The sequence below is a fragment of the Populus alba genome, chromosome 12, assembly GCF_005239225.2.
Source record: "Populus alba chromosome 12, ASM523922v2, whole genome shotgun sequence".
Classification (NCBI taxonomy): Eukaryota; Viridiplantae; Streptophyta; class Magnoliopsida; order Malpighiales; family Salicaceae; genus Populus; species Populus alba.
Genome location: NC_133295.1, coordinates 9,864,492 through 9,876,190, shown reverse-complemented (window position 1 = coordinate 9,876,190; position 11,699 = coordinate 9,864,492). Strand labels below are relative to the sequence as shown.

At 29.2% G+C, this 11,699-nt stretch overlaps 1 protein-coding gene across 1 annotated transcript; it reads right to left on the bottom strand.

Moving 5' to 3' along the window:
* Positions 1-5,520: 5,520 nt before the first annotated feature.
* Positions 5,521-8,979, bottom strand: LOC118044562 (succinate dehydrogenase subunit 7B, mitochondrial). Its single transcript, XM_035052915.2, has 4 exons — positions 8,821-8,979; positions 8,666-8,734; positions 6,502-6,604; positions 5,521-5,832 (listed from the first exon to the last, which is right to left on the bottom strand). The coding sequence occupies exons 1-4, from the start codon at positions 8,878-8,880 to the stop codon at positions 5,759-5,761; spliced, it is 306 nt and encodes a 101-aa protein (XP_034908806.1). The 5' UTR covers positions 8,881-8,979; the 3' UTR covers positions 5,521-5,758.
* Between the last annotated feature and the right edge of the window lie 2,720 nt (positions 8,980-11,699).

Genomic DNA, 11,699 nt, shown 5'->3' with positions numbered 1-11,699 from the left:
TTGAGCCATGAAGTTTCGACAATAAAGCTATCAATTTTGCGTCAATTTTGGCCAGCCTTGTTATATGATGTTTCCATGTGTTTTGTGAAGTTCTAACTAATATTGGATTTCTTATTATATGTGGGAACATTGATTATTCCTTTAAATATTAGGATTTATTATTTTACTTTATTTCCTTGTCAAGTGAGGAGAAAACACAACAAAGAAAACAAAGGAATCCCGGTTGTCCTAGGCTCTTGTTATATGATGTTTCCATGTGTTTTGTGAAGGTCATGAGAACATGATAACATTATAAAAAAAAAAATCAAAATAAATTATGAAGTTTAATTCTTAATTAACCTAATATTGAATGATGAACTTGAAAAAAAAATATCAATTAAGAAAAGAGAGAAAAAAAAAAACCTGAGTCAACTGGGTTAACCCACCAAGCTTGCAACACAGGTTAAAAGACTGAGATAATCAAATTGAAAGTAAACAAGACCATCTCTTTTAGCTTTTTGTCGAAACCCACAACAAAAGTATGGAGACTAGGATAACCACATAAAAATAACTACAACAAATTATAAAATCCAATCTCAAATAAAATAAATTTCAAAGAAAAATTAAAAAAATGCAAAAGAAAAAACTATTGTAATGAATAGTGTTTTATGAGGTAATGCATGATAAAAACACTATCTCTTTTAGTTTCTTTTTAATATGCTTCTCACAATCAACGTCACTTGCATCATTAAGAAAAAAACTAGCTTGATTCCCTATGTTATGATGTGGGATGAAGTATTCTCAATATATAATGGTTTTTTTTTAACATCAAGAAAAATTGTAACTATAAACTGAAACGTTTATACATGTGTTCAATAAAATAAAATGAGAATTTTATGTGCCAATTAATAATGACAAATTTGATAATTTCAATCAAAGATTAAGTTGAGAAGTTGAGATAAAAATGTTATTTTTTTAGACAAAAAGAGGTTGAATATTTGTTTGAGTTTGAAACTAGATCTCTAAAGTTTTAATTGGTTTGAACAATAAATGAAGTTTTATTTTGCCAAGTAAAGCATTAACATCACATAGCTTCATATAAAACCAACCAAAATAAAATATCAAACATAATCCCAAGTTCAACCTAACATGAAATGATTAAATTCAAAAAAAAAAAAAAAGTCAAGTAACAAAGCAAAATTAAAGAAAACTTTGTGTGTAATAATTGCAACCCATAATAGACTATATATTTCTTTTATGTTGCATTTTTATATTTTTTTAATAGTTTTTTTATTTTATATTGTTTCGCAATCCATGATTCTAAAAACTATTTCATGGTCAATAGAGTATTAATTTTGCAAAATCAATTGTTAAGTGAAAAGGCAAAATAAATCAATTAAAAAAATGATATAAATAAAAAAAGAGAACGCAATAAAAAAAGGATGTGAATGAAAAAAAAAAGTTTGAGGTGGTTTATTATTCATCATCTAAACATCATTTTATAGTTCACTGAACATTAATTTTATGAAATCGAAATGCAATTGTTTAATAAAAAGTAAAAAGACTCAATTAAGGCAAATGAACAAATGAAAAGAAAGAAACCGGAATAATAGAGGTTGCAAAGATATAACTGATGTATATAAATACTGTTTCCACCTCACATCCTTTAATGATTTTAATATTGAGGCGGGAAGTTTGCCTAAAATAAATAAAGAAACCGGAATAATAGAGGTTGCAAAGATATAATTGAAACGTGGAATTAATGTTTTGTTTGTTTTAGAAATATTTTTTTAAAAAAATTAATTTTTATTTTTATTTTTTTCTTTACTTTAAATTAATATTTTTTTTGTAATTTTATATCATTTTGATGATATCAAAAATAATTTTTAAAAAATAAAAAATATATTATTTTGATATATTTTTAAGTGAAAAACACTTTTAAAAATAACAACAATCATACTTCCTAAAAATAACGTGATGGCAATAATTGTATTTTTTTTATGTGATCACATTTATTAAACATTTTATTTCCAATTAAAGAGTTTATCTTCTTTATTTCTTATCATTACCATTCAAATATATTAATAAAGTATTAATAATAATATTTTTTTTTTATCCTAGTGCGTTAGAGGCTTTGAGATAATAATAAAAAAAAAAACATTCTAAGGAAATAAACTTGTCTAAAGATTGGAAACAGGTTATGAGAGAGCAATTCCTTTAATTTAGGTTATATAATAATTCTCTCACGCCTAATTGATAGCATATTTCATTCTTCTGCTCTTTGAATTATTATTTTTTTTCGAGTTTTTCCGTCGATGGACAAGATTGTTATTATTGATATTTGAACTATGAGATGGGACATGGCAGTATTCATGATGATGAAGTTGAAAAGGGTGAAAATAGATTGAGAAAGAAAAATGAATAGGGCAAAAGGGTTGATCAAGAAAAATAAATGTGACTTTGATTTTGAAATTAAATTAATTTTCATCCCTTTCTTCATAGTACAAACATAGCATAGAGTTTTTGTTTTCCTTTTTCTGAAATAAATCTAGATGAACCATATTTGCAAAATATTCAAAGAATTTTAAGTGAATTTAGCTTTTTAATGCTCACTATTTTATATTTTCATTGATTATTTTTTTTAATTATTAAATTTTGTTTTATGTTTTTCTTTGTTTATTGAATTTCAAATTTATTATACTTTTCTTAATTTTTAATGATTTTTTTTTCTCAAATAAAACTTTCTACATATATTCTCAAAAGAATAAATAATCAATGTCACTATTAAAATAATTATTCATTATTATAAATACATCAAGCACGAAAGGCATTTTCTACTAGTTTTAATGATGAAAGGAGACAAAATATATGAAATGTTAGATGAATAATCAATAAAACACAAACTTTTAAGTAGAAATTGATAGATGTTTTGAATTTAACAATGTTATTTTCAAAATAATTATTGTTCTTGTTCATGTTCGTGTATCCTCTGAACTAATAGACATATGCATTATTTATGTAGTGCTTTTTAGAAATTATCTTAATTAAATTTGTTTGATAAATAAAAATACCTTTTTATGATCTACTTTAGGTAATGGAAATTGATCATGACAAAAAAAAATTAATGTGGATCTCTATTAAAGGTTGGCTATGAAAGAGTGAAATTGCCTCAATTAAAAATAGAAGATGGAGATGAAGAGTGATGCTCGGCTTCCATGAATCTCCATTGCCATCTCTAATATTCATAGTGTCTAAAATTCTCAAAACCAAGTGCCACTTATACCATATAAAGTTTGTGAGTGAAAAAATGGAATTAAAATATAGCATAAGCAATGCCATATCTTTTTGTTAAAGAAATATTCATATAATTAAATCTATAATGAAACGATATAAACCTCTTATTAAATAAAGTGAGATCTCAAGTCCTATACCTTTATTACAGGCACTTCTATTCTAAAAATATCACAATGTAATGAAAATACAAGAGTCTCAAGAGATGAGAAAATTACATTAATTAAAGTGCAAGAAATAAAGGAAAACAATAAAAGAAAGCATAAAAAACTCTTTGAGAAAAAACCAGATAAATAAATTTGTTGAAATTGAATTTGTGGGGTGTACTATCTAACCCTATTTATATTGTTGTAAAGTTTGAATCCTATTCCCTTAAATAATTTTAATCCTACGTTGATATTAGTATCAAATAAAAAGATTTATTAAATCCTAAAACAAGTTAAACTCATCTTTTATTGATACATGTATGAATCACAATCTAATATCTTACTTCTAATTAGTTTTTATTAAAGACTCTTATTTTGAATAAGATTGTATCTTTTTATTTTTTTTAGTAACCCAAGGTGTCTGGTCCAGCTTACATGCATCACAACTAATCTCCGAGTTTATTGAACATCCTACAAATCCAATGAGCATGTAAGGCACCGCGAGGATAACAGGCATACACAAGTGAGACTTTGAACCCTGGTATAGAGGAAATGAACAAGTCTCTTCCACCGTTGGGCTACAAGCTCATGTGTAGATTATATCTTTTTTTTTTTTTTAGTTATTCAAGTTGTTGCTATTTAATTTTTTACTCTATTTTTTGATTAAAAAAAAAACAACAAAAAAAGAACACCCATTTTCAACCTCCCATCTCTTGGCCAACCTTATCTGGCCACATGCCACCATTCAAGATCGACTCGCCACCTTCAATGGGAGCTCTCTTAACAAACCTTTGACCCAAAAACTACCGTGAGCACTTCCCTTTCCAGGCAATTATCATTTCCTCTCTAACTTAATTGTGGATCAATATCCAAGTAAAAAGTATTTTAAAAAATAATATATATCACATTCTCAAACAGGTTATACAAAGAATATTTGGCTAAAGCAACAATGCTTATATATATATATATATTCAAAAATCATAATTTTTTAAATCTTTTTTGAACTTTCTAACAAACAACTGAAAATATAAGTTATTGATCATTCAACATTATAAACACAATTTATTCCGATGTTTAAAAAAAAATAAAAAATTTACCATATACAAAATTAAGCAAGTGTTTAGATGTTTTATAATCCAAAAGTCATGATTTTTGAAAGCGTATTTTTCTTAACCTAATAGCATCTACTTTTGTAATGAAAAATAAATAACAATTTTCAAAAGATAGTGTTATTTTCACGTTACAAGGATATAAAACAATCACAAATGTCCAGACATGCTTGATAATGAAAGACTACACTTGCACTGCCCTGCTTCTCCTCAACAAAAAACTGTCTGTCTTCAATGCGGAGAACAACTTGTATATGGTTTCACATTTCCAGTCCACTTTCATTGATAAGCTATCTGAAACTGGAAAGACTCTCTTTATTACCTCAATTTTGTTTTGCAATTTCTTTTTGCATGCCTGGCTTCTGATTCTTGTTTCTGGCTTCTTATTGTCAACTCTGTCTTCTTATTGTTTCTGGCTTTCGGGCTCTGAAAGCAAGTGATGTCTTGATCATGAAACCTCTCTGAGAGGCTATTCATAATTTTCTAACATACGCCTTGATCCTCGCCCCAGACAGAAAATTCTAGTGGAAGAAAATTTTTGGTCTAGCAGAAGATAGGTGGACTTGATCATGCACAACCAAGAGCATCTTCAGATATAAGATTGTCTATAATTATTGTAAAATCGCAGGAGGTTACCACTTTCTTGATGGCAGTCCAATTAGTTGAAACTCGTTTGCGAGTTGTAAAACTGGAATGCTTGAAGTTCTGTAGCTTTGTTGTGCATTTGCCATTTTAAGTTTTTTGGCATTTGTTTGAAAGAATCAACAACGAATCTTTAAGAAATCTCTGAATTTGACTTGCTGTTCAAGGTTTGCGTGGTTAGAAGAATTACTTTTTATTTTAAAATATTTTTTATTTATTAACAATTTTATTTAGATGGAACTGGAAAAAACAAAGCTACATAATTGGATTGTTTTAACCAAAATAAAATAAATCCATTAATTTATGTGCTTTGATCTTTCAATAGGTGAAGGATGGAACGAAACAGATATCCATTCAAATGACAAAGGGGTCCCAAACAAACAGGACGCCACTGGGGTAATTTTCCCATATGCTTATTTTATAAATATGGCATGACAAAAGACGAACTTTATTACACGACCGAAAAACAGAAGCTTTTGAGGGCAAGCATTTGATCACATCATGACAGTTACTACTTATTGGACACTGACAAAATTGAAGCGGATCTGATGTTCTTGGCAGAAACAGAAATTTCAGACACTAAACTCCCAATCATGCACTTTCCTTTGCCTGTTTCCGAGCTTCTTCCCGCATTACTGTTTTGACATAAATTTCATAGCAACAGCCTGAAACAAAAACACAGTGCAAAAGCGTATGAGAATACTACCAGACTGGTAGAAGACTGCAATTCCAGGGAAGATAAACTATACTGTGCAGAGGATCTCTGGTTCAATTTAAGCAATCACAATATTATTCAAAACTACCCCCGGAAAGTGCACTTTGTGGGCCCAAGTAGAGCATATCACCAAGTATAGTAAAAATTAACAAACATGAGCATGACAAGACACCAAAGTCTCCAGTGCATCAGATTGCACTGCCAGTCATCGTGATATGAAATATGGAGGCATAGTAGAGCATACAACCAAGTTGAAGCTTCCATATTGCTGCTTAAAGTTGTTCTAATCAGTTTTACAAGTAAAAGAACATGCATGCTATCACTGACACTAATAAATGCTCAATTCATTTTTTTGTTTAAATGTGCTCTTTGGAAAGTCAATAATCATTTCAATTAACAATGACATTTACACGCAACAAGTTTCACACCCACATGTTTTTTCAATTCTATACCATCCAAATATTTTAAATTTCTCTAGTATAATTCTAGTAGCACACCAAAGAACCCCCACCAATGAGGTTTAACCAATTACCAATATTTTTATATAGTTTTGTACCAAAAACAATTTTTCAGAACTACATGCAATTTTCTTCCAGTTACACCAGCAGCATCAGATTACCTGCTACAACAACAAGTGTCAGAACATCTCCAAATCTTTTGAGTCTCCACACACTCTTCTTATGTGATTTGAATCGCTTAAGAGATGGATCTTCGGCCAGGAGCTGTAAGGCAAACAAATTAGCACGTTGCTCATATATGAACCCCAACAATCACATATTCAGTTATATTTAGCAATTGATTATTTAAACGTAGAATTGCCTGTTAAGAGGTAACTTTGGAATTTTCATGTTTTTAGAAATGCAGGAGATACTTTTCTGGTTTTTGGCTCTGCATATTTCCTAGACTATGAAATTGGGTTTCAAACAGTTGATAAAGCGCAGCAGTTGTACATATCCAGCAGTTTATCACCAACTCCATAAGGACATAACTTTGTTATTTCCTATACTATGAAAATTTCACGTCTCTACTACTGCAGGAGGTAGTTTCCTGGTTTTAATGACTCTGTGTTCCCTAGACTGTGAAATTGGTTTTCAAAACAGATTGTAAAGTATCAACAGTGATGAGTTTGTCAAAAATTAACAAAAACTGCCCCATCTTTAGTGGAAGGATTTTGGGACAACTCATTTAGCTCTTGTACAGTTGCTGTTGTATTAGTAAGATCAATTATCCATCTTTGCTTCCACCTGCTACATTCAAATTTAGTATGAAAGCCTCTCTATGCCTGCACAAAGTGCAGACCTTTTTTTCTAACCGTATTCCTCATATCAGATTCCTACTTCTGAAAATCACCATGAATACTGGAATTCTACAGAAATTGGTGGAGGAGAGATACAAAGAACAGCCATCATGGGCAATAGCATGGAAGAAAGGATTACAAGGAAAATTGAGAAGGGAAGAGATGGAGGATTAGGGGTAATCCAGAAAATGGCAGGCAAATACATCCAAGAACGATTGGAGTTTAAAGGCAATACATAAGTGGGAATTTTTTAGTTTTAAGGATTAGAAAAGAAATCACTGTAAAGATGCAGACATTGCAAAGAGAATTTGTACGCAGTGGAGGACAATTAACTTGTTGGAAATTCTTCATGAATGGCTGTTGAAATTATAAACCACATAGAGAGCTGTTGGTGAAATTGAAATAGAGAAGAAGTTGGTGAAGAAGTCCTTGAAAATTTTCAGCAGAAACTTGAACATATAGTTGCAGTTGAGAAGATGACAGACATTGACTTACAACATATGAACTAATGGATTATATCAAGCACATGAACAGAAAAGTGCCATGCACTACAGATTGGAGCAGGCATTTAAACCAAAATCACAAGGCTCAGCTGGTGGCAAGAAGTTATTTGCAATAGCCAGGCAACGAAATGATTGTACCTGTTCCACAGACTGAATCTGCAAGAACAAATCTTACTTTTCGCAACCCATTTTGAATGTCAAGTATTTTAACAAGACATTGACTCAGCTTCAGTGGACTAGAAGAAGTTCAAGCAATTAAACCTTAAGGCTATGTTGTGAATGGAAAAGTAGAGAATGCTTATAGACTACAACTCGCTCTTTACTGCTTAAGACAAGCCCCAAGAGCATGGAACAATAAATTGATTTCTAGTTTCACCATAAAGGATTTGAAAGAAATCTGCAGGACCCGTGACCTTATGTGAAGGAAAGAAGGGTAGAGTCTTGCTAGTTTGCTGTAAACACAATTTAATCTGTACTGGCATTAACTTCTAAGGTGAACGAAAATTAAAAAATGTAAGCGATAACACGAGGATTAGATGACAGATTTATTATAAATGGTGCATCTTTCTGCAATTTAGGGAATTAAATAGAAGGGTAGGCTTTTATTCCTGATAAAAAGCACTTCAGAAGTTTTCCCAACAATATCATAAAGAAAGTGCAAAGCAATGGCGATGTCTATGGCTCTCATTGAGAAATTAGTTGCAAAATGATCGGAAAAACAAGATTAATCCAAAAGTTTATTGAATCCTTGTTGGGATTTATTTATTTACCTCAAGAATTACACAGCTCAAATCGACCTAGATTTATGAATAAAACCAACGAAGCCTCATCATTTTGCAACCAAAGAAAAAAAGGGGACAGCAAAGGTGGGCTGATTTTGCTAATAAAAATGCTTCAATGCTTGCATACTACTACAAGTAACTAAAGGGGAAAAAATGATTTGGGATATGAATAATTAAGAAGAAAGAGAGGGAGAGACTAACAGCTTGCTCGCGAGGACCAGGTTCAACATGGAATCCGCGACGCGAAAGAGAGAACGCGCCCTGTGTCTTCTGAAAGAACAACGAACAAATAAATTCAAAGGATAAGAAAATAACACAGCTCAAACTCTAAATACTAAACCCTAAAACCCAAATACCTGAGATTGAGATCGGTAGTGAGAAGTGATGGAGGAGTAATTCTTCAGTAACGAGCCCATGTTTTCTTTCCTTTCTCCTCTTTCTTTTTCTTTTGCCAACTGAGATTCGTCTTTCGACACGAGCCTCCAAAGTACATAGGGCAGTGTACCACTCTTACTTTTACGCATTTAACCCTACATTTATTTTATTTTCTTTTTGCTCCATATTTTCACCATTTTTCAATCTGTGCCCCTATCTTTCTTTTGTTTTTCGTTTTATGCGGTGCACCGCAACTTCGTGTAATTGACGGTCTTTTTATATTTTAAAAATATTCTTAAAAAAAATTTATTTTTTTAAAATTAATATTTTTTTATGTTTTTAAATTATTTTGATGTGCTGATATATAAAATAATTAAAAAAAAATTATTATTTTAATATATTTTTAAATAAAAAATATTTTAAAAAAATCACACCTATATTTTCAAATATATTAACGTGTTAAAAATGACATTAGGAATCACAATTTTACTAGAACACAATGGATAAGAACTTTTTTAGACTTGATGAGGTTAAAATAAGATCTCAAGGTAAAAGGTTAGTTTGGAGTTGGATATAAATATTAATTTATCCAACTTGAAATTAATAAATAATATTAAAATTTTAAGGAATTATATGTATACAAAGTTAATTATTTTCTCGAAATTTTAAGAAATTTCAGAGTTTTTAAGAATTTTAATAAATAACTATAAGTGCATCATTTTAAGAAATTTTAATCATGTTTTTTAAGTGGACTAGTGCCGACTCTAAGTGGAGTTATGACTCCTTTTTTGAAGGAGTTTATTATCTATTCTCGTGTATATTTAGGGAGAGCATCAGATAAATTAAAAATGTAATTCCAGCAAATTATTTTCTCTGCCCTTCATTTTTCTTAGTTTGCTGTTATTCTTCACACATAAAAGGCCAATTAACACAAAGCCCCGACACTTGAAAGATGCAATGTTTCCTTTATTAAACAAATGCTGAAATACAAAACAGTTATTCATTTGGTTGTGATATTATTATATTTATATAAATATATATATTTATTATTACTAAAAACTTAATTTATTTTTAATATTTATATAATATTAGATTAATTAATTTAATATTTGATTTAGAAATTTAGAGTAAAGACAGTTTATGAAACAAAAATACTTTGTAAAAAAAAAATTATAAAGTTATTATAATTATGGATTTCTATTGTATTAAAGCATTATTTTTAAAATATTTATATACTCTCTTAAATATTGGATATTTATTAGAGCCGTAAATACTGATATATATTATATTATTTTATTTATGAAAGAAAACAGTTGTTTTTATAAGCTAAGGTATAAAGGGATACATAAAACTAATATGTAGGTGTTTGTCATAAGACATGTACACTAAACTGACACGCATGAGAATTCCATAAGGAGAGATCACTTATGTTTATGGAAAAACTAACGTGATGGTTGTATAAATAATCCTTAAACTTAAAGATCACTAAATTATTTTATATAAAGAATTTTATTCTTTGATTTTGTTACATGTTATATTAATCGAGGTAACAAATAGGCAGATATTTGATATGAGATGAACTATATGAAGGTACTTGAGTGATCAAGAAAGAATTCATCACCCTAGGTGAATTGGGAAAAATGTTTCATGTGTTTTCAAATAGTATTGACTGAGAAATCCTTGGCAAAGATGAAATCAGATTTAAAAAGAGTTTAAATCTTATTCAAACGATCAATGGTTATTATGTAGAGAATAAACATGATTTAATATGGCAGAGATATTTCATGTTTTAATGTTAAATCAAAATATTATTGATTAAAGGATGTTAGTTACACTGAGAAACCAGACATTAAAAGGTTAAGTTAAACCACCAATGACTTTTCTAATATTTTGGAGATCATGACACGTTACCTGACGATATACATGATCTACAAATATAAATTAATCAATTGTAAAATTGATAATAAATTAAATTGTTTAATTTATTTAATTCTATTTAATTAGAATTAGAATTTATATTTGGAATAATTTATTAGGAACCTAATGGGTCACACACATTGAGAATCAGTGGTAGTACTCTGAGTTGGAAAAGTTCCAAACAAGAAAGCACAATTGATTATACAACTGAATAAGAGTTCACCTTCACGTTTAAGTAAATAAAAAGGTTGTTTAGATCAAGAAGTTCATCTATAAACTAAGTTGGTTCCTAGCATTGTTAATCCAGTTGCTCTATATTGTGATGACAATGGAGTCATTGCATAGGCAAATAAATCATGGTCACGTCAATAATCCAAACAAGTGCTTAAAAAATTCCTTTTGATTTGATAAATCAATTAAATAAAGATGTAAAGATAGAGCAAATACCTACAAAAAAAAAAAAAAAAAAAACTAGAAGATCCTCTTCCTACCTCACTATCCATGCAGAATCTATGCTACAAAGAGCAATATGATATTAGATACATGAGTGATTGACTTTAGTGCAAGTGAGAGATTATTAGTTTAATATGCCATATAGTTAATTGTTTGGTTATACGTAACATTATTAAATTCATGTAAATACATATTCAATATTAATAAAGGCTTAGTTTATCTTTAATATTCATATAATATTAGATTAATGAATCTAGAATTTTGATTTATGAATCTAGAATAAAGATAAAATTCATGGGAAAGAAATGTTTTGTAAAGGAAATTATAAAATTGTTATAATTCTGAGATTCCTATTGTATCAAATCATGGTTCTTAAAGAATTATTGGTCGATGCTCTATTAAATACTATAAATTTATTAAAGTTGTAAAGACTGATACATATTATGTTATTTTCTTTATGTAAATACATATTCAATATTAATAAAGGCTT

Excerpts from the sequence above, each read along its gene's own strand:
- LOC118044562 (XM_035052915.2), bottom strand. The coding sequence starts at position 8,880 with ATGGGCTCGTTACTGAAGAATTACTCCTCCATCACTTCTCACTACCGA. Across the intron at positions 8,735-8,820 it reads ACTACCGATCTCAATCTCAG|AAGACACAGGGCGCGTTCTC; the intron begins GTATTTGGGTTT and ends TTGTTCTTTCAG. Across the intron at positions 5,833-6,501 it reads GACACTTGTTGTTGTAGCAG|GCTGTTGCTATGAAATTTAT; the intron begins GTAATCTGATGC and ends TTTTTGTTTCAG.